Source organism: Dermacentor albipictus, chromosome 6 (assembly GCF_038994185.2).
Source record: "Dermacentor albipictus isolate Rhodes 1998 colony chromosome 6, USDA_Dalb.pri_finalv2, whole genome shotgun sequence".
NCBI classification, from domain to species: Eukaryota; Metazoa; Arthropoda; class Arachnida; order Ixodida; family Ixodidae; genus Dermacentor; species Dermacentor albipictus.
Genome location: NC_091826.1, coordinates 122223612 through 122250810, shown reverse-complemented (window position 1 = coordinate 122250810; position 27199 = coordinate 122223612). Strand labels below are relative to the sequence as shown.

Here is a 27199-nt window from a genome sequence, read left to right as displayed (position 1 = left end):
TAGCAACCCGTCGAATGTGCAGTCAGAGCATATGTGGTGAAATATCCCTTTTCTTTGCCAGGAGTGCTCCGTTTGCCATGTTCATCTCGTTTCCAGTTTTTTTCAAAAAAGAAAATCTGCTGCAGGTTCTCCTGTCACGTGCCCTCGGTCGACACCTTCTCCAGCTTATGCTGGCGTTGTTATAACGTAACATGCACCGAATGCAGCGTACTTTACAGAATAGAGACCAGTAACGGAAAGTGCGTCTCCCATGTGCGAGGGTGTTTGGGCGTCAAACCCTATTCGCGAAACCTACCCCTGTGTTTCTTTGTCTCTTTGCCTAGTCACCGTTTCATAAGTTTTCCTCAGGAGCCAAAGCTCGGATGACTTTAGGCAGTGAGTGGGCACCAGATTATTGGTTTAGGCATAGAACAGCATCCCGATGATATGATTTCTCACTATAATACAACTAAGAGCAAGAAAAAAACTTTTTAAATAAATAAAGTACAAGAAAGCGACTAGATGAAACACACAAATAGTCGTTGAAATATTAGTTAATTTCGCGGATGCTGTTATTCAAGATCCAGAAGAAATGACGACGTTGGTGACGTTATCTCGTGTTATTGCTATTGTAGCGGCTAATGATTATGTGCCTCCACATATTCTGAATACTGGGCTCAATGGCTGCTCTCTTAAGTAAGCTACACTCTAAGAAGAATTCCGGGCAAAACGGGAGTAACTGCGCAGTTCGTCCCAAAAAGGGCGCTTTCGTCCCTCAAGGGAGTAACTGCATGGATGTGTGTGCCGTGTGCAAATTTTGGAGAGTAAGTGTTTAGTCCCTGGTCTGAAAGAGAGCAACGGGAGGACGAACGGCAACAGTTACTCCCCATGCGCTCCGCTGTTTTCGTCCGTGTCGTGCAGTGATGCGACAAAAACTGTATTGTCTATAAATCGTGAATAGTTCGAAGTTCGTGCACTGTCCATTGAACTACATGCAAAGCAGCACTTTGCCTCTTCGTGAGAAAATTGCGTGAAATTTAATGTTGGAATGTGAAGAGCCATGCCCTTCGTGCGCACCCCATAAGTGAGCGATAGAAATTAAACGCGCAAGTCATTGATAGACTGCCAGATTTTGCTGGTCAATAGTACCTAAGTTCCTTCCGTTCCAAGGAGATTACGAACTTAACTGAAGCGATGTGTAGCTCAAACGGGACAGACTAAGCGACAGAGCAATTGTCCGTCTCTGTCGTCTTAGGTGCCCCGTTTGAGCTCGCTACACGTTTACATCGTGTAGTGCCTCAGTTTAAAGCACCCTAAGAATACTCGGGCATATTTCTTTTCGCACTCACTGATGGTTGCAAGTACACTCAACGTTACACTCTCCCCGCACAACATACACAAAATGCCGAGTCGCTTTTACATTGCCGCACCTGCGTTTAGATGCTTAACCTGTCTCAATTTCCTAGTCCCGTCAAGCAATCTGCCGTGGTGCATAGTCACCACGGCAGATTGCTTGACGGGTGAATATCGGGTTCTTGCTACTGTAATAAATACCATGAAAGAAAGAAAAAAAAATCTGCCGTGGTGCAGTGGTTAGAGTAGCTAACACGGGAGCGCGAGGACGTGAGTTCGAATCCTGCTTTGGGGCCCCTTTTTTTTCTTTTTTTTTCAGCTCAGTAATCTTTTTTATTAGCGTATAAATGCATAATTTCATTAATTCGACCTTTGCGGAGCATCGGAAATAATCACCGTTACTCCTTTGAGGAGCATCGGAAAAGAGCAACTGTTAGTCCTCGGAGGAGTAACGGCATGGGGAGTAACAGTTCATCCCCTCGCACTTACCCCCTAAAGGGAGGAATGGTTGTGGCAGATCAGTTGCTCCCCTAAAGGAGTAACCTCAATACCCCATTTCCTCCTTTTCTTCTTAGAGTGTATGTGCACAACTATTTTATTGCCCTTGAAGTGAAGCAAGGATTATTGTGGCAGGTCTCGAACGCGTGATGATCGACTGTGACCTCATGCTGGAGAGAACGCCCTGGAGGGTCCTTCAGGTGCTCTGGACCTCGGTCATTCCAATGGTACTCACGGTAAGGAACTGCTCACGACGGGACCGTAAGTGCGGAACAAACGGGGCTGGACACCTTATGGTCGCACGCATTATAAAATGGTGGTGGTACATTTCCGCATATTTCTCCGGCAGGGCCACGCGATTAGGAATGCGCGGGGAAAGAGCGGACGTGTTACCGGTTCACATGTCTTGCACATGCGTATTGTCCCCGTAGAGATTTAGATGTATTGAATCCTGGTGTCCTATATCTGCCCGCAGCACGACCGCATGTTTAAACATGCCGTAGTGGGAAACTCTGGATTGTTTGTACCACGTGCGTCTTTTTAAAATGTGCACCAAATGTAAGGTACACGGGCGTTCTTGCATTTGCGCCCTGTTGTAAATGTGGCTACCGCGGCCGGGAATCAGACAGGCGAGCTAGTGCTTAGCAGAGGAACGCCATAACCACCAAGCCTCTACGGCGGGTGTCAAAAAAAAAAAGAAGAAAGAAACGAGATCACGAGATGTTTGCCGGCGCAGGGAAGTAGGCAGCAGTTCGTGTGAAGGGTACAAACACTCTCCGGGCCCGTCTGTATAAGCCTAGACAAACCCCATGCTCGAGCATTGAGAAAGCCGAGATGCAGCGCTAGGGAATCCGGAATGAATTGTAAGTGTCGCCGATGTGTTCCTGTTTTCGTGATCTTCCATAGGCGCCTTGCGATCGTACTGAATTCCTTCGAAATGCGACACATTTGTGCCAGTGAAGCTCAGTCCAAACTTAACCAAGCAATTGGTGTAGGACAAGTGAACAACGCCAAGTGGTTTCTGGGCTCATGTAGTTATGCCAAAGCGGCCGTACCGGCGAGACGAGAGCGCTTCCCATCCGAGCTCACTTTCCACATCTCGCTTTGTTCTTGAGATCAGGGCGTGAAAGTTTGCTGATCTTGGCGATGCTCTTGCGTGTGCATGGGCGCGAGTTTGAGCACCAACGAGCGCCGACAATTGTAGAATTCGAAGTGGGTTTTAGCGAATCAGCATAGGCAGGTGAAAGGAGGAAGTGTCCTTTAGTCCACCAGTGACATGAATCTTGGATGCCGCGTTTCGGCGCATGCACGCTCAATTCCTAGCCGCTACGATAAAAGAATACTGACGAGTGCTAATTGTTGTGTGAGCGCGCAGGGCTGGTGAGAATGATTGAACGGGACTGCTACTTGTGTGTGTACATCCGAACCAGTGAGTGTAAATCCGAATGAAACATCAGCGTCGCTTAACTTATCTGAGATCGGGAACAAATGTTTCCGAATACGCGAGTGGGTTTCTTTTTTTAGAGCGTCTTCGCGATAGAATATCCAGTATTTCGAGACAGCTGATCTGACGTGATCAGACGTCCCGATTTGAGCACAGCTGGAATATGAATCTTAACCCTAATAAGTGCAAATCAATGAGAATTTCTCGGAAACGCCTCCTGTTTCCACTGGCGCCTTTAATTAACAGATCGAAGGTCTTTCACTAGAATACGTGACGCCTTATTTATTTATTTATTTAATTAAAACCCCTTAAAGGCCCTATTGCGGCATTGTGTAAGGGGGGTTACAAAATCAAGAGAAAGAAAAAAGAGTGAGCAGCTTTCTAAAGTGTAATACAAAAGATACGCCTCAATGCAGGGCTCATCAACATTACTACCAAGATCAAAACATGAAAAAGGAGCAACTGAAGTAATGAAAGGCCACAAAGGTACACTTAAGGAAATAACACGAGTTAAACTTAACGTAAGGCACTAATACTATAAAGTAAAATACACGAAAAATGAACATACCAGGGAGTACAATTCTTGAAGGGATATTTAGAGAAAAAGACGCAAAAGAGCAATAATATATACAGGGCATACAAGTGAACACGCGACGCAGCATAAAATAGCAATTCATAAGAGGGAGATGGCAATGCATCAATAAAAAAAATAAAATAACAACATCACAACAAGTTTGAAGCACATCGCCAAGTGTAAGAAACAAGATAAAGTGATTTGTAAGTGCTATTATGAAAAATGCTCGTGTAGGAGATCACGAAATTTTTCTTGATCTGACTAGGAAGCAATGTGATCAGGCAGATTGTTCCACAAGCGAATGGCCGTAGGGAGCGCGGAAAAGTTAAAAGCATGTGTCGTACCGTACATGCGCACAAAACTTAAGTGATCATTTAATCGGCCAGAAGTGTTCGAGGCGATCTGGATATGCAGTGTGGATTGTGTGGCATTATAAACATATTCGTGCAACAAGGATAAAAGAGCGATATTACGGCGAAGAACTAAAGGCTGTATGGAATGAACGAGTTTCATTTGCGTTACGCTGGAGTGATGGCTATAATTACGTGAAATGAAATGCGCAGCTCGGTTCTGGACTGATTCAAGCATGTAGATTAAGTATGTAGGATGTGGGGACCAAATGGATGATGCATACTCGAGCTGTGGACGAACAAATGTCTGAAAGGCCAATTTGCGGATGTTGGAAGGTGAATTAGCCAGATTACGACGTAGGTAAACTAATGTCCTTGAAGCTTTTGCGCAAACGGCTGCAATGTGGTCTGTCAAGGAAAGGTTTTCGGTTAGGTGAACACCCAAATATTTATATGATACTGTATGTAACACTTCTTTATTATTGACGTTGTATAAAAAATGTGAGTTGTCACGCTTACGAATAAAAGAAAATACCTGACATTTTGATACATTTAAAGCCATTAACCAGGTGTTGCACAAATTATGAATTAGGCTAAGGTCATTTTGAAGGGCCAGGTGGTCGCCAGTACTGTTAATTGATCTGTAAATAATGCAGTCGTCAGCGAAAATACGTAAGCGAGAAGAAACATGAAGTGGCAAATCATTTATGTAAGTTAGGAGGAGTAAAGGGCCCAAAACGCTGCCCTGAGGCACACCAGAAGTAACGTAAGTAGGAGACGAAGCGATATTATTTACTACTGTGAACTGTTGATGATTCGAAAGAAAATTACGAAGTCATCTTAGAGTGAAGGAGTCAATTCGAAGTGCAGTTAATTTTGCAATAAGGCGGCAATGAGCTACACGATCAAATGATTTGGAAAAGTCAAGGAAAATTCAATCGGTCTGCTGGGTATTGTTCATGTTAAGGTGCAGGTCAGCCGTGAATTCGAGTAACTGTGTCTCACATGATAATCCTTTCCTGAAACCATGTTGATGGCGAAAAAAGAAATTATTGGACTCTAGGTGATAATAAATATGAGAAGCAATTATATGTTTGAGCATCTTGCAGCAAATGCAGGTCAATGAAATTGGACGGTAATTTTCCGGGGAGTTTTCATTCCCTGTTTTAAATATGGGTATGAATTTGGCCATTTTCCAGTCATTGGGCAGCTGTCCCGATGACAAAGACTGCTTGAATATATGGTACAGAATGTTACTGGATATAGAAATGGTATTTTTTAATATCTTTGAACTAATATTATCAATACCAGATGAAGTTAACAACCTAGCTGTTTAGATAACCAATAATCTGTCCTGGTATACATATATTAAGTTAATTGTCAACAATGCAAATCGCATGCTTGTTTATTTAAGGTGCAATTTCTCTATGGCACCATCCTCATTAAAACTTTTGCTCTATGAATCACTCGTACGCCCGAAATTGAAATATGCATGCTTGGTTCGGGATCCCGATCTTGAGTGCGTCATTCAAACTTTGGAATCGCTGCAAAATCGGAGCGCTAGATTCACACTTCACAACTGTTCTTGCCTATCTAGTGTGTCCACCATGAAAGTTACTTTGAACCTTCCTCTTCTTTCCTAACGAAGGAAAGTGTCTTGGTTGCCCCTCTTTCACAAAATCCATCATCGTCACCATCATAAAGAAGTCCTTCTATCTGAGCCAGAGTACATTTCATCCCGTAAAGATCACCGTCATAAAGTAGGCATCCCACTTTCTCGAACTAACTCATATTTTTACTCATTCATTCCTAAGACAAGTAGTGATGTAACCACCTGCCTACCTCAACGGCCGCAATTACCGAGACTGAGTTATTTAAATTTGCTATTGAAGATCTTGCTTATTTTCAGTATTCTGCATGTTGCTGTGGCTTCGTTTTGTTTTCAATATTGCCGCATTTCTGTGTTATATACATTTGTTCTTCCATGCACTGCACTCCCTTCTGTAATGCCCTCGGGCCCTGAAAGTACTTAAATAAATAAATAAATAAATAAATAAATAAATAAATAAATAAATAAATAAATAAATAAATAAATAAATAAATAAATAAATAAATAAATAAAAGTTGCACCGAAATCTGAGCAGATGAGCGTGTTTGTTTTTGAATTTCACCTCCATCGAAATGCAGCCGGCACGGCCACAAATGGAACCAGCCACCTTGTGCTTAGCACCACCAAGCCACCGCGGCGAGTCCGTAATAAGTATGTTGGATAGCTCACGGCTTATACCTACGTGCAGAGCAAATTAATATTCCCTGGTCTCCTTACCTATCGCCTAAGATACGCGAAGGCCTTGTAAAGCCTACTGCAGTTCACCTTGCTCTTCCTCAATCACCTTAATCAACCTCAGTGCTCCCTAATCCATCATAATCTATCGTAATCCACCTTCATATTTTTTCATCCAACTTAATGCACCTTGAACGACCTTAATTTACCTCAATCTTCCTTAATCCACCGTACTCTTCCTTCATCTACCTTAATCCTCTTAATCCACCATAATCCACCTTAATCGGCCTTCATCCACCTAAATCCACCTTAATCTAATTACTAATCAATCGAATTTGGCTGATCATTAATAACCCCTTATACATGGCTGGACATGCTTTGATTCGCTTCTGGCCTTCCTTGGGTCACCGGATACTTTCTATACCTTACAACACGACCTCGAAATAGAGATTTAAGGCTTTCTCCTTAAAACCGCGAACTGGACCACCATGACTCCTCCTGGGCGACAGTGGTGTAAAGCGGCAGAAATAGAGCGTCGAGAACTATACGGAGATGGAGGGACTCGTTGCGTCTTTGCGGGGCACCGTGAGAAAATAGACAGCTTTAGCTTAGCGTACGCAACTATAGCGTACGCTATACGCCATAGTATAGTTATAGCGTACGCTATACTCTATAGTATAGCGTACGCTAAGCAGCGAACGTTCATGACAGTTTTAATTGGACGTTCCGCAAACTCGGCTGGATAGAGGTGCATAACACGCGACTGGCGTGTTTGAGCGTGGTTTGCAGTGCCATATGACGTCGCCAAAAACAATTACGTTGCTTTAATCGAGCCAAGCCAAGCGATACCATAGCCGGAAGCAGCACGTCCCAGTGTCCCAGTGTTTACTGGCCTCGTTCGCAGCATGCGGCTTCTTGTATTGCGATCGCTGTGCTCTGTACTACGAATAGCTCTAGGAATGCCGAAACGTATCGCCTCCTGTCTGCGCTAACGTGGGCGGAGATCGACGACCACATGCTGGCGCGTATGCAGCCACGGCATCTGAAAGGGGATTACTGCATAGACGAGCTGGAAAATGAAATTAGGCGCAGCCGCGAGTCAGAGCTGCTGACGTACCGTTCGCGTCATGGGCTGCTGGATATTGGAAAAATCGAACAATCTTCGTTTAGACAGCAGTTTCGATTTGACAGGGACGATATTGCAGAACTGCTCTCTGCGCTGAGAGTGCCGGAAGAGATCGTCAGCGCTCAGAATGTTAAAGTATCTGGCTGTGAAGCCTTGTGCACCACATTGCGCCGGCTGGCGTACCCCAACCGATGGTGCGATTTGGAGCCTATTTTTGGGCGGCATTCATCTGTAATGTCTAGTGTAATGTCACAGGTGATTAGTCACATCCCAGCAACCTTTGGCTACCGGTTGAGCGATTGCAACAATCACCACTGGCTTTCTCGTGCTTCGCTCAAGGATTTTTCGAATGTAAGTACCAGGCAGCTCAAGTTCATATTCAAGCAGTGTTGATTTTTGTGCCTCTACCCATCACAGCATAAAGTAGCGCTGAAGCTTGTCTAATGAAGCGCTAAAAGTGAATTGTGATTGCATTTTTTTCGTTATTTTCAACAACAGAAAAGAGCGTTTGCGGACATTTAATTAAAACATATTTAATATGCATACTTAGCAACAAGTGCAAGGATTCATGGGTAATTGTGTTAATTATTGCAAAAACGCATTTGAGTGTTGAAAGGAGCGCTGAAATTTTATCATTGCTGGGGGACATAGGATATTTCTTGGGCACGTTAGATTATCGTGGAAGTGAGCACAGCATGCATATGCTTTAGTACATTAGAGTTTGTCGTGCTAAGATGGGCGAGAACAAGGTGTTTAATGTAGAGGATACCTAGAATCTGTTCTCTTATTGGAAGTCCCTAGTTATTGTGCCGATATGTCGTTCTTTCACTGAGCGGCGATACTGAGCAAGTGTATCTGCATAGGAAGTTGTGCACAAGCTTATCTGCCACCAAAACCCCGAGAATAAATTTCCTGGTACACGCACTGTGGTGCTTCATGCCAGTACTAATAGCTGCAGATGATTAAGGGGTAAAATAGCAGCAGCAACTAACTAAACAGCCACAAATTAGATACTCTAAATGTGCTTTCTGTTTTATTATGGAAGTAAGCTTATCGATCAGGGACTCTGAGAGCAGACCTAAAAGGATCACATGAATGTTTACATGCACCTGTGAAGTGCTAAAGAAATGTCCTAAGATGGGCAAGCAAGAAGTATTTTTGTATTCAATTGCATACAAAGAAATTGAAGAAATAATCCAATTATACCTACTAAGAGTCAACTGAAAATAACATCGTCATGTGGTGTGCATTGCATTTCTTTGTAAGTCACTGTGTGTTGAATTAATTGCATTTGTTCATTGATGACCATTTGAAGTTTCTGATGCGATATGAGCAGCCACATTTCAAGAGTGATATTTGTATACCTTCAGTAGGGTAGCTTGCTTACATGTGATGTCCATTTTGTGCCCGGCACCCTCGTGTTGCTTTGGTCACCATCGCGTAAAGTTGGCCTTTGTGAAAAACTGCTTTCCTGCTACACAGGCCCAAATTGCGGGCTTCGCCAATTAACCGATGTCACCTACGAGATCGCTCTAGCCACGCCCACTACGTCCTCCGCTGTGACAACCGGTGACATTGTCCACGTCACCCGACTCAAACCCTACAACACTCCACGCGCCTTGGATATTTAACAGCACCTTGACGGCGCTTTTGCCGCGGGTTGGTGGGGGGGGGGGGGGGGTAGTATTACGATATCATCGAGCGATGCTCAAGGGACGAGCCGCCGCCAGAACGATGACGAAGTGGGTCTGTGCCCTTGGCGCGGGCTAGTGTCGGCCTGGCTCCTGTGTAAATACCCTGTATATAGCCTCTTTCATCCGTGTTTTTCCACATACAACAATATGCTCTGATTGCAATGTGGTACTGCTTGAGTTCAGACTGTTGTCAAAACTTATTGGGTTGGGCTTGCAGACGGCGCTTGGCTAACCTTCGATTATCGCTGCCTGCAGCTTAACTATACCTGGAGCTTGTATCATTCCTAGAAGTACTTGGTCATCATCATCATCATCATCATCATCATCATCATCATCATCAGCCTGGTTACGCCCACTGCAGGGCAAAGGCCTCTCCCATATTTCTCCAACAACCCCGGTCATGTGCTAATTGTGGCCATGCCGTCCCTGCAAACTTCTTAATCTCATCCGCCCACCTAACTTTCTGCCTTCCCCTGCTACGGTTCCCTTCCCTTGGAATCCAGTCCGTAACCCTTAATGACCATCGGTTATCTTCCCTCCTCATTACATGTCCTGCCCATGCCCATTTCTTTTTCTTGATTTCAACTAAGATGTCATTAACTCGCGTTTGTTCCCTCACCCAGTCTGCTCTTTTCTTATCCCTTAACGTTACACCTATCATTCTTCTTTCCATAGCTCGTTGCGTCGTCCTCAATTTGAGTAGAACCCTTTTCGTAAGCCTCCAGGTTTCTGCCCCGTAGGTGAGTACTGGTAAGACACAGCTATTATACTTGGTAGAGTACTTGGTAGAGCACATCAAACCTTGTGATGCTGTCTTCAGATATCTTGTTCTGTGTGAACCTTGCCATTTTCCACCGAAGGCTTGTCAATTACAATGATGTCAAGACACAACATCCCGGACAGGTCGCAGTCAGGAATACAAGTCTTGCAACAACAGAGCACTCGTTGTTGAACCTCCTTTGAGTTTTACGATTCGCTGCATGGTCCCTCCGAACTTGGTTTCCACGGCTGTTAGATCGCTAGTCAAATGATCGATCTTTCCAGTGACTACCTTGCAGTAAACATCGGAACCAAGTAAAATGCTTATTTCATGCGGCGGCTATGTGTCAGGGTGAAGGTTCTCCGCAACGTCATATTTATTCACGCACAGAAGCTGCAAGACTATTTACTTCCAGTGCCTCAACGGTTACCGCAATGTCACTGTGTTGGCCATGAAGAGATAAAGCTACCCGATGACTGCGCATGACCTCGTGGGGCTTCGAGTGGCCGAACGTAACAAGAGATAGTTCCTCTTTTCCGATAACTGGGCACGTGAGGTCCTTCGAGAGATCTGCTTGAATAAAGGTGCACTGCCTGCCGCTGTCAAGAAGAATACGCACTAGATTCCTTTGCGATCTGCGCTCAATCCATACCATGTTTGTTTTGTCCCATATCTCCTTGTACACACATAGGTCTTTGTCCCATGGAAGTCATGTGGAAGTGACAAACCTTATAACCTCTGTATGCCAAATCCTTGTTTTTGCCATATATTTTCTTGCAGTGGTGCCATGTTTGAAACTTTGTACATTGTCCTTGTTTTAGCACACAAAGTTACATTGTAGAAGTTTTCTTAACATACGATTTCCGTTATCAGAGTTCATTTTACTGTTAATTTTCTCGTGTTTCACGAAATGGTAAATAGAGTACATACATGTATTTGTTATGTGTGCCTGGTGCATTGTTACAACTGCAGCTAATGTTTGTCTTCACATGATGCGAATGATTGTTGTACCTCTACCCGATCTCTTTTTAGACATGCCTGAAGGTGTACTATGTGCAATATGGAAATAAAATATGTCAAAGTGCAATGACAGTTTCAGTATTCGGAGCACCATTCACAGTTCCACATGTCTATGTGTGTGTGCTGCTTTCAAACCTTGCCAGCAAATGTGCCCAAACATGGACAGTGGTGTGGTGTTAGAAAAATCAAAACATTTTGATTGCCAGAAAAAACAGTTCGGTATACGCTACAAGACTTTTGCGTTGAACGAAGGGGCGCAATTTCTATTAATTGTATCATAAGAAGCAGACAAACAAAGACACCAAGGACAACACGGGAAACTTGCAATTCCTCCTGTGTTGTCCTTTGTGTTTTTTTTTGTTGGCTTCTTATAAGCTTTTGCATTGTAGCTCACATCGTACTGAGCGCGATAGTACATGCTTTGCTATGTTTAGCCTATGTTATTTACCTTTGTCACAAAATTTTCAGGTATGCCAAGTACAGCTTGCTATTGTGCTGCAACAAAGCGGCGTTCTTCTGCTCGCTCCTTCCTCATGTCTTCTTGGATTATATTGAACTGTAGCAATTGCTCCTTCCTCTGCTCCAGCTCAGTTTCGTTAAAACGGGCGTCTAGCAGTGCCCGTTCCTTCTCCCACGATAGGCGGCTTTCTTCCAGGGCGATGCGCTTTGTCTCGAGCACAAAGTCTTTGTATTTCATTTACATATCATGTTTCATACGCTTTTCAAGGAATTCATAATCTGTTTGTTCTTGCTTCTTCTTTCCTGCAAACAAAAGTAGTCACAAAGAGTTAAGCTTGCAACAACTATGCCATCATCCTAGCACAATCAAGAAAACACACTTTATCGCATAATTTAAATGTGTAATGATTCTTTTGTGTGAGTTATCGTGATTGTGCTAGGCTACACACAAGCATTTGGTTACCGAGCAGACAGATAGAAAGCCTTAGACATAGTTTAAAGTTGGGTCCATCTAAGCAGTTGAAATAAATGTTTCAAAGCCTAAATTATGTAGTGCGGAAGATCTGCCTCCATGCATACAGGATAGCATAAAATGACTGAGGTATATTAATATACCATTACATCTATAATTATTAGCACATCTGCCTTTTGTGACAGTCAAGAACTTCATGCGCTGTTGTGACTATATTTTATAACGTGTATTCATAATTTCTGAATAATAATGAAGTATACAATTACAGTAGAGTCTCGTTAAATGAAAATTTCTTAAACGCAATTGCCGTTTACACAGAACAGCAGACTTTATATTGGTTAGTTTTCATTTGGACGATGCGAAAACACGCGTAAATTGGAACCAACATTTGTGGAACTTTCAGTTAACGGAACAGAAGGACGGTTTAAAGTAAATTTGTCAGGAAAAGCCATAATTTGGTTTTTATTTTGTGACACCTATCTTCGACCCAGAGGGCCATCCTTAAGACTCAAGCAAACAAAAATATAATAGATAGTGCATAGCATGTGCAGTCCAGACAGCTTGGTGATACAGCCACACGCCCCATAGATGGCCAGAGTAAGAACTGAAAATTCGGCCACCTTACAGCGCACTGTTCGATAATTTAGACTTCAACAGCATGACTTCACACTAATTCAGCCAACGACTCGAGCAGTAAGAGCAATGTTTTTGCTTTGATGATGCATGAATAGCGAAGAAAATAACAGACTACATTTAATAAAACCTATTCTAGGAGAATGGAGATCATGGAGGCATCAGGAACGTTTTATAAAAGCAATTTTATGCCGCCTGCGTATCGGAAACACACACCTAACGCATAACTTTCTACTCACAAAACAAGACAAATCCTTATGTGAGTAATGTGGAGATGAACTCACTGTAAACCACATTTTATTCTCGTGCACACAACTCGAACGGCTAAGAGAAAATATTTTACTGTATTTTACAATGAACGCATTCCCTTCCATCCCAGTCTGCTTTTAAGAGATAACCCACTAGTAGAAACTTCATCTGTTTTTAGTTTTTTGAAAGACGCAGCGATCCTAAACGAAATGTAATATGTCACAGAACTACTAATTCTAAAAATTATTACCCAGTTTTTTCGCCCATCTTATGATGCACCTCACCTATTTTCTCAGTCCTGAGAAGAAGGCTGATGTCTTCATTTGGTTTGTTGGGCTCCTCAGAGTCCTTGTCCGGACAAGGACCTTCGCTGAGGATACCCAATTTTTGAAATAAATTATACCCTGTGTTTGGCCCATGATAGCCTGAGTCGCTTATGCGCCATAAAACCCAATACAATACAATAATTTTGCTTTGATACGTCACCGATGTCTCCTTTAAATGAAAATGAGTGAACCCTGGACAATCCAGAAGTATCTTGCTGCGCCTAAACCATGGGACGAGCTAGCTGCTACATTCATTTCTTTATTCTTATAATGTCAGAACCGCATATAGTCCTCTCCGTTATGACATCATGTCTCTGCTTGCTGAGGCGTCTCATTCCGGGCACACCATCGTGCTGCAGTGGATTCCTGGCCATTGTGGAATAGCTGGAAATGAACAGGCTGACGCGGAAGCAAAAAAGGCGCACACTGACGGAACCATTGTAAAAATTCATTTTTCCCGGTATGACATTAACACCTTGCTCCATAACACCATTAAAACTTCTACGGCACGACATTGGGACAACCCCGAACATCGACAAGAGCGCCTATATAGACTTGACGCTGGAATACAATTCCGGCTTCCACTTCGGTTGCGGAGAAGCCAGGAAACACTCATTCATCGATTACGGCTGGGTGTGGCATACACCCACCGATACCTTCACAAGATTGGACAAGCACGGGACCCTGAATGTAGCGTCTGTCACACTCTCGAGACAATAGCACACGTACTTTGCGTGTGCCCTCAATATGCGACCGAACGAAGAAAATTCAAATCTACTGTTGACAGCTTGCACTCCTGCCCCTTTTCAGAAGAAAAGCTTTTGGGCGCGTGGAGGAGTGTTGACTGTGCCCAACGTGCCATAAAAGCACTTTTGAACTTTTTAAGTGAGACTGGTTTAGACGATCGCCTCTAGAAGCTGTGAGACGTGTAGTCAGTGCGAAATGTGTTTGCGCAAAAACTTTTTGTGGCACGATTACTTTTTGTAAGGACAAGATTACTCTTAGTGTATTGCGTCTCCAGTGCGCATCCGCTTATTGGACAACGTGTATATAGTATCTCATTGTACCATATCATAATCATCCGCCACCTACCTTTCCCTGTATTTCCCACTTCCCCATTCCCCAGTGAGGAGTAGCAGGCTAGAGACACGCTCTCCAGGCCGACCTCTCCTCCTTTCTCTTCATTAAAATCGACTCCTCCTCCTCTTATAATGTCCAACATTAGTAAGAGTGTGTATGACATAGTGCTGCACTTTTGCACACCTCTTTCAGTAAATGGAATCCCTTTTTATCGGAACCTACTTCTCTGGACTCTTGAGGTTCCAGTTACCGAGAGTTTACTGTATTTTCACGGTTGTGTTGGGGAAAAACACGAGGGAACTGACACTCAAATAAGTTCAGCATTAGCTACTACCCTTAGTGAGTATCGTATGTCAGGCACAATAACAACACTGAACCTATTGTTCAGCACTATTGTTGCTCGGAAAACAACTATAGAATCGGCACATAAGTGGAATTCTGCAGTTATATACACTTATTTTTTCACTGAAAATTGTGAGATAATGCTTATGGTACTTGCCACGCTGTATCTCACTTCGTGCTGTCGTTCTGGGCGAAGCACAGTCAGAAATGCTGCCACTTGGTGCAGCTGATGGCCCCTGATCATCGCGTAGCGAGATTGCCGATGCAGCAGGCGCTGTACTCTCTATGCTCGCTGTGCTTGGAAATTGCGAGCACTGCTGTTGTTCAGCCGAGCCGTTGTCGTCACCATTTATCATGTTGTTGAACAACTGTGATGGCGACTCGCTCACACCTGCAAGTAATTTTTGTAAGTACACAACAATGCAAATTACAAACCAATAAATTGCATGTTCAGTGCAAAATTATATACGCTGTAGTAGAAAATTCCATCCCGATTCCTCACGGCAACATCCAGTCTTTACTACGTATCCGTGCTGTCCCAATTCGTCCTCCAACGTGTAAGCTTCGGCGGCAGCGTCTCTCGCGGTCGCTGCTGAGCGTCGTGCCGCTTCTTGCGTCGATGTGAGGTGCCCACGAGCCGGCTGTGGTACTGCACCGTTATTTGAACGCCGTGGTGCCCTAATCGTTAAGCCTTCATTTTTCATTTTTTTCAATGATCTCGTGCAGAAGCTGCTCCTTCTCACTGTACTCTTCCTCTGTGCCAGATCTGTAAGGTCATGAATAACATTTTTACACTTGCAGTTTAAGATTTATATGAGTGTATTTCACCTAATGAACAAATCAACTCACTTTCGGACGTTTTTCCGGTCGTTCGATGAGTGGCGCCAAAGCATCAGTTCCGCACGTTCGCGGAAGTTGCGTGCTGTGAATGTTTTGCCGGTTGCTGCATTCAAAGCAGCTGCGATCAGGGTGGGTCCATCCGTTCTGATCCCCGAAAGCACAGGCCTCCCTTACCTCGCGCCGCAGCTCGATATCGTCAGCAGACGAAAAGCGCACGCGAGGATTGCCTTTGGCCGCTGCGCTCATGATCGACACGTTGCTTGCACTGTGAGGAGCGATATTGAAATGCACGCTCTCACCTTGGCGAGACTTCGCGAGACCACTCCGGTAACCCCGCAAAACCGAGAACGCTAACTCGCTTGCGTTGCGTACGCTCGCTATACCCGCTGTCTCATTTAGCGTTCAGCGCATGCGCAGTGACGACCTGTTATTTTTCAGCGTACGCAATGGTATAGCGTACGTTACACTAAAACTGTCTAATAGTGACAAGAGCATACCGCGGCCGTGCTTCATTCCATCAGATATTCCTGGTCCTGGGCCTGCTCTTCCGGCCAAGTCCCACATTCCGCGACCAGACGTACACCGTGCCGGCTAAGATCATCGTGGCCTCTGTGGCCTTGGTTGCGCTGACCTTCGTGCCTTCTTACGCGTACTCCATACTGGCTTCCAACAACTTCGTGAGTACCCTCGCGTTCGGAACACCTTGCGCTATACTCTTTGAACGGCTAATAACAGCACACTGGAAACGAAGACCAAGGAAGGCGAAGACAGCGCAAGCGCTGACTGTAAACTGGAAGATTTGTTCAGGGATCGGGGGGTGGGGGACGTAACATAAAATTCAACTGTGCATTCGCATGCGAGGCACCAAAAGACAACAACAAGAGATCGTGGTTAGATCAGTTAGTACGAAATAAATCTGCACGGAAGAAAAGGAAAGCAGTCACAAAACAACGCCTGCAGTGTGGCGCTCGACTGTCACCGATCAGCGCAACCTAGAGAAGGAAAGTTTTTTTTAGTGTTCTTGCCGGCTAAGTCGCACAACTTGAGCTTGCTTTTCGTATGTTATTCCATACAGCACCAATGAAATTAAAAGAGTGGTGAATCAATTTCTAATTGCCAGTTTTCTGTCCCTTTTGAATGGATTAACAACTTCTGCGAAGAAAGCACATCATATTGAATTAGGTATGTCCAGAAAGCACAGGATTCTTTAACATGTTTTATCTTCACTTGAGTGACAGGATATGACGCCGCGAAACAACAAAGATGCTATGGGAAACATCGCATTGGGGGGCAAATAACACTTGTGCTTTCTTTATCACCCATTCAAGACACGGTGATGAAGCACTTTTTCAACACAAAAAGAAAAAAAACGCTGCCGATCTGTACACAAGGTTCCAATGAACATTAATCCAAATACCGCTGCACTGCATGGAGCAAGGAATTTATTATCGTGTCAATAACCGTAGAAAATCGCCTGCTTTCTCCATCCCAATCTCGTCATGCTGCTACATTGCAAGAAGCCAAGTGAACTAACATTTATTCACTTATTTCGTGATCACGAGATTATTCTGGGTAACACTATCATTGTTAATTTTGAGTTATATGAATGACAAATACACATATCTGCGATCTGAAAAAGACCCGGAAAAGCATTTAATTCTTTTGGATTTGTTATATACAGGTTTCATTGATTACGAGAAAGCGTTTGATTCAGTCGAAACCTCAGCAGTCATGGAGGAATTACGGAATCAGGGTGTAAACGAGCCGCATGTGAAAATACTGAAAGATATCTGAAATACTGAAAGATATCTGAAAGAAACAGCCACCGTAGTCCTCCATAAAGAAAGCAACAAAATCCTAATAAAGAAAGGAGTCAGGCAGGGAGATACGATCTCTCCAATGCTATGCACAGCGTGTTTACAGGAGGTATTCAGACACTTATTGGGGATGAGAGCTGATGGAGAATACCTTAGTAACTTGCCATTCGCTGATGATATTGCCTTGCTTAGTAACTCAGGAGACCAATTGCAATGCATGCTCACTGATCTGGAGAGGCAAAGCAGAAGGGTGGGTCGAAAAAGTAATCTGCAGAAAACTAAAGTAATGGTTAACAGTGTCGGTAGAGAACAGCAGTTTACAATAGGTAGCGAAGCACTGGAAGTCGTAAGGAAATACATCTACTTAGGGCAGGTAGTGACCGCGGATCCGAATCGTGAGACTGAAATAATCAGAAGAATAAGAATGGGCTGGGAGTGCGTTTGGCAGGCACTCTCAGATCATGAACAGCAGGTTTCCATTATCCCTCAATAGAAAAGTGTATAACAGCTGTGTCTTACCAGTACTCACGTACGGGGCAGAAACCTGGAGGCTTACGAAATGGGTTCCACTTAAATTCAGGATGACACCAGGAGCTATGGACAGAAGAATGATGGGTGTAACTTTAAGGGATAAGAAAAGAGCAGATTGGGTGAGGGAACAAACGCGAGTTAATGACATCTTAGTTGAAATCAACAAAAAGAAATGGGCATATGGGCAGGATATGTAATGAGGAGGGAAGATAACTTATGGTCATTAAGGGTTACGGACTGGATTCCAAGGGAAGGGGAGCGTAGCAGGGGGCGGCAGAAAGTTAGGTGGGTGGATGAGGTTAAGAAGTTTGCAGGGACGACATGACCACAATTAGTACATGACTGGGGTAGTTGGAGAAGTATGGGAGAGGCCTTTGCCCTGCAGTGGGCGTAACCATGCTGCTGCTGCTGATGATGATGGATTCGTTCTACACACGCCAGTTGCGCGAAGCTGCGTGACCACCGAGATCACATTATTGTGCGGCATAGCGTAAATACCGCGGCCGCCACGGGGTGCCGCGACGAGCCCTCTCATCGCCGACATGGTGAGGCAACTGCGTGCGCTGGTTGGTCTATGTATGTGAAGCAGCTCCAGTTGCCCGAGCGCCCGCATCTTGCGCCGAGAGTGTGCTGCACACACCTGAACCAGAAGTAACGTAGTAAAAAAAATTTAGTGCAACCGTAGGTGCAACCTTGTCTCCTTGCCATCGCCCCTTCCAGCGCGCTCGTGGAGATGAAAGGTGAAAGCCGGGCGTCAGTGCAATAAGTACGTGTAATTCCGTTTGTACTTGAAAGATTCGAAAATTATTTGCGACAGAAAATGTGTGAGGCGGCATCTTTTATTACCGAGGGCAATTTATGATCTGTTATAAAGTCTTTCAGTGCCCCTTTAAGCTTGGTCACATTACCTCGCCGATTTTGTAGGTCTGAGTCGCGCAATCGGTGACCAAGCTGCGTCGATTACCGCAGTTGTTGGTTTACAGGGCGAATGTAACATTTCGTGTTACCATAATCTTTCGCATTTTTTTCTTCCATCCGTCCGTTTTATCGCGCCTTTCTTCCAACATGGATGCTTTCTAGCTCTCTGCACAAAAGCAAACAGCTCGAATGACGAGGGACCACTGGCACTTGTCGATTTCGCTGCCCACATTTAATGCGAAAGCCTCAATAAGTAGCTCATTGCGTGGTGACCTTAAGCGAAACACAGCAGTAACAAAAACTGGTACAAAAAGCCACGTGACCATCTCCGAGCGAGTGGCGTGTGAGATGGGAACTGGCGGCGCGCGCAGACAAACAGGTGTGGCGTCGCTGACTGACTTCAGGTGGTGTCGGCGGTGGTTGTGGCTAAAGCCCCTCAATCTCCCAAAGTAGCGCCATTCACTTCCCTCCTCCTCCGCTCGGCGCGGCCTCGATGGTGGCGCCGTCGGTGGTGGGCCTGCCGTAGCAGGCGACGGCTAACACGCTACGGGAGGAAATCCGCAGAAAAGATCGTTCGAGCCCTGCGGAGCAGTTTTTTCAATCGAGATCTTTCTTCGTCAGTCGGTAACTGGCCTTTAGAATTTCGTGTTGGAATTGCGGAAGAAATAGAGAAAAGAACCATTATTCAAGGTGTATTTAAGGCGTAAAGCGCGCGACGTTGAGAGTTCGTGTTGCTGAAACACGACGCAAGCACGCGGTGTACTCAAACACGCGCGTAATTACCAAAGTTTCATGTGTTGACAGCGCGAAAGTATGTGTACGTGGTTTCGTAGGTTCATTTACGTACCTGCAGAATACTTTTGTTCGGCCGGCGCGTGAGAGATTGCTGGCAGCACACAGCCGGAATGGCTGTATGCGGTAAGCAATGCCTGGCAACAGGGCCGTTTTTTTTTTTTCATTGTGGGGTGCTTTGGTAATCGTGACGGTATCTTTTTTTTTACAAGTACTGCTCCAGGAGGGCACATGTAATGGCTAACGGCGGCCTCTAAAGAGCACGTGGCATTACAATAATGCAGGCGTCGCAGGGAGTGTTCGCATACAAAATTGGCTGTCCGCGATCTTATACCCCCTTGGCATGCAGAGGCTTCGGCGAGCCCCATCCAGCCCTGGTTCTAGCTTTGGTGTTCCTTTTGCCGCTTTGGTGCCCTGGAGGCGCCGTCAATGATACCAAATAATCACAAGGTGTTACAACTAGAAAATAAAATTTATTGAAGAAATACAATCGCGCCGAGGCGCCAACTTCTAAAGCAGCGCTAGCGCGCCCGCACGAGTATTATGAAACGCCATCGAGGAATTTACCGGCCCACGTACGACTCTACGATCAAAGCGCACGTTAAACATCCCCAGGCGAGCTAGATAAAGTTATCCGGAGCCATTCACTACGACCTGCATCCTAGCTTTAGTCGCTTCGGAACGTTAAAAAAGTTAATCACCACAAACCAAATCAATACATGCGGGCGTACATTCGAAGCTAAAAGACTGCATCGTAAGTCATATTGAGCCTTGCTCTATATGGTTAACGACTAAAATATGACTTAAATGTGCTAACTTTTGGTGGAGCTCGAAACACGCCCTGAATAAAGTCGCTTTTATGTAACAGGCCAGCTGCAGATGCGTGCATTTCACTGCAACACGAAACTACATGGAACAAAGAGAGCACGTTCGAAAAAAAAACCAAACAACGCGCTAAAACCCACGCAGAGCATGAACACACTTTTTCGAAGCGGAAGGCGTGAACTAGGCTCAAAATAAGAGGTTGTGAGTAGCCGTGGCCCTTACTTAACCAAGCCGTGCGTTCTTTGCCACTTCCTCGCAGTCAGCCCGCCCGATCCTGTGGATCCACACTTCTTTTTGCGTTGCGCCCGCCGGACGGCAAAACAAAAAGCTTTTTGCCCTTGCTGTGTCTGTTGCGGCAACTGATGGCGAAGCAGCATGGCATCGCAATAAGTTCTCGGCCCTACACATTCTATTACGCTAACGCACTCCGTCAGTCCGCCTGCCGTACTTTCGTCGTGCAGGCCCAACAATGGAGGTCGGCGCGCGCTGGAGAGAAAAAAATATACAAAAGCGCAGCGCCTGCTCCAAGCTGTAAAGAAAAAATATACAAAAGCGCGGCGCCTGCTTCCACGTGACACAAATTAGCCAATGGAGGAGCGGAGGAGACTGGGGCGACAGGATGCGTGGAGGAGGACGCACCAGGGTGAGCGGGGTGGCGGAAAGATCTAAGAATGGCGCTACATTTGAAAAATTGAGGGGTTTTAGTTGAGGCAACAGTCGACTACGAAGTGAGGGATGCAGCGATGGAGGACACTTGCCCGGGGCCTAGCGGATCCTCGGTAGGCCTAGCGGTAGGCCTCGAAAGTACGCTACGGCCGAGGATGCTCACCAAACGCGAAACGAGGTGCGACGCGCGAAGGGGTGGGAGCAAGGAGTTCGACCGCGAGTGCCGCTTTTGCCTGCTGAGAGGATGGAACGTAATTGTTTTCGGCTTGTGTTACGCATCTTCAAACACTTACTGGTGACAAACATGATGCACCTTTAGGTAGTGCATTACGCGCTCGCATGTGTCATTGAGGTAGTCCACGCAAAAGCGCCGCACCTCAACTTCACACTGCGGCTCGATATGTCTTGCAAGAAGTCTAGTCTTCGAATGTGCAACTTAAAGCATTATCAAGTGTGCAGCAAGCTTTCGCCTTCAAGTCTTACAGAGAGTGCAACACGCTGCCGAACTTTTCTGTAAAGATGTAGCATCTGTGCACGAGCTAGCAATTTCGTTGTTTTTTAACTCGCCTACCTCGTGATTTGTAGGCCTTTTTGAGCACTCTACACCCTTTATCTGCGTACGCAGTTTTTTGGAAAGCCCATAAATAGCAGAGGGAATACAGTGATAAGCAGTGGTTGAATGAGCGGTGTACAGGCATGAGTGAACGTTTTGGTGAGACGTCAGAGCGACGACAGATCTCATTGTCAGAACATTGGCTCCGGCCTGCGCGTCTGTTGGTCGACCGCTGCTGTTCACTTCAAATTCGTCTTCCTATAAAACTCTGTGTTACTTTACATTTCCACAAATACAGCGTGCCTTGACACTTTCCTTTGACATCCACGTTATTACTCTGAGTTATCGCAGAACGTGGAGGTGGTGAAAGCCCACGCGACGCGCTGGCGTCCCGCCGACCCCCAGTTCGCTCGGGAATACAAGAGCCGACTCGTGGAGTGCGGTCTGATCGTCAAGCAGCACCGCGTGGAGACGAGCAAGTCCGCAGAGGGCGCAGCGGTCGCGGAGGGCGCTGCGACCACCGGGGCGACCGGCACGTTCGTGGTTCACACGGACACGACGGCCACCAACAATCCCTGTTTGGAAGGCGTCGCCAAGTGACATACAAATGACGCTTCTACAGATTGTCGGCTGAAGGATGCGTGCGGCGTAACGAAAGATACATTTGATACCGTTCTCGTTTGGCTATTAAACGTCTCGCTGGATATGACGAAACCAGTCGCGAAACGGAAACGATTGCACACTGGGTACAACGCTATTATCGCGATATAAATTCTGTGGACTCTGGAGGCGCATTGGCGTCAACGGTGGCGCCCTATCATGACTATCACAACACATATTTTCGGGCCTGACGGTATTTGCAACACGTATAGACTGGCAATGAGTGCTCATGCCTACCACGAACACTCCCGATTTCTCGCTATAACTAGAGGAAGCAAGGTTTTAGAGGTATCAGAGCGCGCGCAGACATTCACTGGAACCCCTTTGTGCAACTGCACGTGTTACCTGATCTTCCCCAAAGAGAACAAACAATACTTTGTCCTTACGTCGAGGCGTCGTATTCACCGGTGTATTCTTGACAGCAGTGATCGACAGCGCCTAATGCGTCCAAGGAATGGTGACCAAGAAGCTGCCGAACGTCTTCTATGCGACTCGGCCCATATTCGACCGTTGCGCGTTGTCTCTAGCGGCGCGAGCGTCGGCGTGAAAAGCGGCTGCCGTCCTCCTCTCCCCCACCCGCCAGAGGGGGGTGAGGGTGGTGGCAGGAGTGGGCTGTCCGTCCTAAGCACTCCATCAGGGCGTGTCAATCTTGAGGCGCTGGAATGCACTCGCGCGACTGCACGCGCGTCTCGAGCAGCTATAATAATTAGCTTGCAGCGACAAAAGCCTCCCACAACTCCAGTTGGGCGAGAGCGGGCGCCATTTGCAATGACGCCTTGCCGACCACCAGTAACCACCGACCGTGAGCCACAAAAACGAGCGAAATAGCCAGACAAAGCTGTTCCGTTTATTTTAACTATTTTAAATGCAGACTAAATCAGATCAAGGAAACTAGGACTTGTCAGCGCCACAAGAGATGTTGCCCTGGCGAAGACGAGTACCCTTGTCGAAGGCATTTACCTCATGGCTGACTTTTTTTTTATTGCGACGGTAGTTTATGGGCACTCAGAGGCGCGTTTGCGCTGTGGTGTCCCGGCGTCGATGGTGCAAGTGAAGCTCGCGCGTGTCTTTGCCTGCAACAGTGACGAAGCCTATAGTCGCCACACACTCGCGCTCAGCTCAGGCGGCTCTAGCAGTCTTTCTGTCTCATCTCGTATGCCGCTGATGCCTGTAAGGCAGGTCTCGGCGCTGCTTATGACGTCAGCGTTGTGTAGGACGCCCAACAACTGCCAGGGTTCGCCATTTCGGCTGCGTAGCAGAAACAAAATGAAGCAGATGCTTGCTGGAGTCATTGTTGCTTTTAATTGATGCACAATATATAGCTCAGTATCTTGATTGTAAGACCCGTTGCTACGCCGACGACTGCGTGATATACCGATATACAGGAATGTCCATGGTGCACTCTATCTCCAGTAGCACACAGAGCTGGCGAATACGTCGATGGTGCAGAAAATGGCAAATGCGCTTGAATAATAATTAAAAAAGTCAGCGAATTTTATTCTCATGAATTTAGTTATCACACCCCTTCGGCGCCAAGTACGTAAATAAATGTTTGAAAACACAACTTGTGCGATACTTCTGGCGTTTGCATGAGCATGTCTACTTCATACATTTTCTCGCACCACATTTTGCGTATGAAAAATGGAAGATCGAAGTATTCCAGGCTACTTCCCACGCGTTCGAAACATGCTAACTCTGTCAAACATAGTTTCGATAACACAAATACAAGCTAAAAATCAGTGCGTATGAAGTAAAAAAATTTAGCGTACCGAAAGTTGCTATTACAGTCAACAGCTCGACGCAGAGAAAGAATCAGGCGGAATACGCATGCCGCCACTTCGCCACAGAACACGCGTCAGTGCGCCTAGAAAATAAAGCCGGAAGAGATTCAAATATATATATATATATATATATATATATATATATATATATATATATATATATATATATATATATATATATATATATTGCATTTCTTTCTTTTTTGCTATTTGTTAGTTAATATTACATGTATGTCCGTAGGAATTCTCATACTGGTCCTTTTAGCGTTGTATAGAGCGCTTGTCTTGTGTCTTGTGTGTCTATGTGAAGTGATTTTTAAAGAGAAATGGAAGAGATAAGTGCAGTGCCGTAACTGTCTCTCACAGGAGGACACCTCAACAGCACTGCACAGGGAAAGGGGTGTGGGGAGAAAAAGATGGAGATAGTGACCGGAAGTAAAAAGGAGAGAGAGACCGGAATAGCAAAAAAGAAAAGACGACAATGTAGCTAAGCGTTTGCGGGGCCTACAGCCGCGCTCTGAGGTGTGTTGCTTCACAGAATTCCATCAATGCCGAAAATGCACGCTTGGTGATGGAACTGTGAGCATTGGGGAAGAGTAGGCACTGCAGGGTGGTGGATGGCAGGCCACATCGGCGGTAGGAGGCGTACAGAGCCTCCCTCTCGGTCCCCAAGGCCGGGCAGTGAAGCAGAAGGTGTTCCAGTGTCTCCACGTCGTCGCAGTTACCACACACGGGGCTGCCGGTTCCCGTGAGCCTGTGTGTGCGCGCTGCTGTTTTGTAGCAGCCGATACGCAGGCGGAGAAGGAAGGCGCAGCAGCCCGAGAGAGGCCCGCACGCGGGAGCAGGCGCGGGGGCGTTCCCGCCGCGACGCGCCGATCGGGTTGTTGCGCAGTGAGGCTGCGCAGAACCGCTGTCTTGGCCGCGTCGAAGCTCGTCACCAGGTGGGTGAGGAGAAAGCGCTCACCGTGCGCCGCCTTGGCGAGGGAGTCAGCCTCCTCGATGCCTGGCAATACGATGTGTGCGGGTATCCATTGAAGCGCCAGGTCGCTGCCTTGATTCACGATGTGTCGCAGCTTGCAGCCAACTCGAACAACAAGGGGCACTCCGCCGTAGTCCCTGGCCAGCATGCAAAGCGCCGCACGAGAGTGAGTGAGAATGGCCGCTGACACAATGTTCGGATGTTCCAAAAGGAGGTCGGCAGCGAGATCGATGGCGGCGAGTTCGGCCACTGTCCATGACGCGGCAAAGCGCAGTCGGCACTGGCGCGTTTCCGAGATGTCCGGTGCCGTGCAAGCCGCAGCACCAGACCCGTCCGGCGTCACGGAGCCATCGGTGTAGACGAGAAGTCGTCCTGCCAGTCGCTCGTGCAGTAGGGAGGCGGTCTCCTGTCTCATGGCACACACCGCAGTTCGGCGCTTTGATGCGACGCCAGGCACCGCGATGTTCACGTCGAGCAGACTGGAGTAGTACGGCAGAGAGACGAACTGTGGCGACGACCCGATGAGCTTTGAGAACTCGGCGGCGCACTTGCCCATTCCCGAGTTCGGCAGAGAGTGGAGTCTGGAGACGAGCCGCTGGCCCTGTGGTGAGCGCTGCAGGCGCTCAATGTGGTGGAGCGCCTGCTTTCGTGCACGAAGCGATGGCGGCCAGTTGCCCACTTCCGCGAGTGTCGCCCCTACTTGGGAGGAGCGAGGGAGGCCGTATAGTTCTCGCACCGAAGTACGGTGCGCCATGTCAATGGCATTCCAATTCGCCGATCGAGCGTTGGTGGTGGGGAGGGCGTAGAGTGCCCTCGATGTGGCCACAGAGTTGTAAACGCGCAGCGCGAGTTGCGGCGTGCATCCGTGTCCACGCGCGAGAAGAGAGCGCCGGCGCTGGCGACTTTCCTTGATTGCTTGAAGATGTGGGAGACGGCCGCATTGAAGTTGACGCGGCAGTCGATCTGCAGGCCGAGGTAACGGACGCTCTTGGGCCACGGGAAAGGGCAACTGCGCAGTCAGCGCTGGCGCTTCGGAACGTGCTCGCGTGCCTCGTGGGTGCACCAGCAGTGCCTCTGTTTTGGTCGCCGACAGCTGGAGGGCAACGCTTCCCATGTACTACTCCACCGCGTCGATTGCAGTCTGGACAGATGCACGCACCTGATAGCCGACTTGAGTAGGGCCAGTCGCAAAGAGGGCGATGTCGTCAGCGTAGATTGCCACCCGTACTTCGTGCGACATCGCTTTTGGGATGTAGTCCGGAAGTCGCGCGAGGGCAAGATTAAACAAAAAGGGGCTCAGAACATTGCCCTGCGGAACACCAGAAAACACACTGCGCGGCCGGCTGAGTGCACCTTCAACCCGCACCCGAAGCGTGCGATCAGACAAGAAGGCTCGCACGTAGTCGAGTAGCCGGTCGGTGATGCCGAGCTCGTCCAGCGCACTGACGATCGTCGAATGCGGCATCCCATCGAAGGCGCCCTGTACATCGAGCTGGACGAGGTAGCTGGCCTCGCGACGGCTCGTCGCCTGCTCGAGAGTAGCGACAACCTCGGCCAGGGCGTCAGCCGTTGCGCGCAGCCGGCGGAAGCCGCTCTGCTCGGGAGCGAATGCGTCGAGTGCCGCCGCAATCCACTCCAGACGACGAAGTGCCATAGCTTCGAGTGTCTTACCGGCGACAGACGTGAGTGAAACCGGGCGGTAGGAGCTCACGCTGCTTCGCGGTTTGCCACTCTTGAGGAGAGGTACCACGGTTGCTTCTTTCCACTCGGGAGGGACGACGCCGATGCGCCAGACATAGTTGTACACCTCCAACAGCGATGGCAGCTGCTCGTCGTCGATGTTTCGCAACGTCTGGTGGGTGATTCCATCCGCGCCCGGCGCAGAACGTCCTCTACGAGCGTTGAGCACGATGCGAAGCTCGTTCAAGGTGAAGTCCTCCGTGCACAGCGCCTTCACCTGCTGCAGAATTCCGTTCGTCGGGAAGTAGCGAAGCGGCGCGAGGAGAGCGGCTTTGTTGTGCTCAGGAAGCTCGGGAAGCTCGAAAACTGTACCATCCGGCGGAAGCAACGGCAGCGGCGGTGCAAAGGCGGCGGCGAACGCGTCCGCGAGCTGCTCTGCGCTCAAGCCCTGTGCGACCGCGATGGAAAGCGCAGGACAGCGAGGGACCTTTGGTCGAAGGAGAGCGCCGAGAAT

The 27199-nt window shown here is 47.1% G+C and overlaps 1 protein-coding gene across 2 annotated transcripts in view; it reads left to right on the top strand.

The window, feature by feature from the left end:
* The window catches only part of LOC135913805 (sodium-dependent nutrient amino acid transporter 1-like), a 107019-nt gene extending 84720 nt beyond the window's left edge, over positions 1 to 22299 (top strand). For both annotated transcript variants that reach the window (XM_065446498.1, XM_065446497.1), the window contains 3 exons: positions 1966 to 2066; positions 16005 to 16160; positions 21937 to 22299. In XM_065446498.1, the coding sequence (XP_065302570.1) occupies positions 1966 to 2066; positions 16005 to 16160; positions 21937 to 22185 (506 nt within the window). In that variant the 3' untranslated portion in view covers positions 22186 to 22299. The remainder of the gene's footprint in view (positions 1 to 1965; positions 2067 to 16004; positions 16161 to 21936) is intronic.
* The last annotated feature ends 4900 nt before the right edge of the window (positions 22300 to 27199 follow it).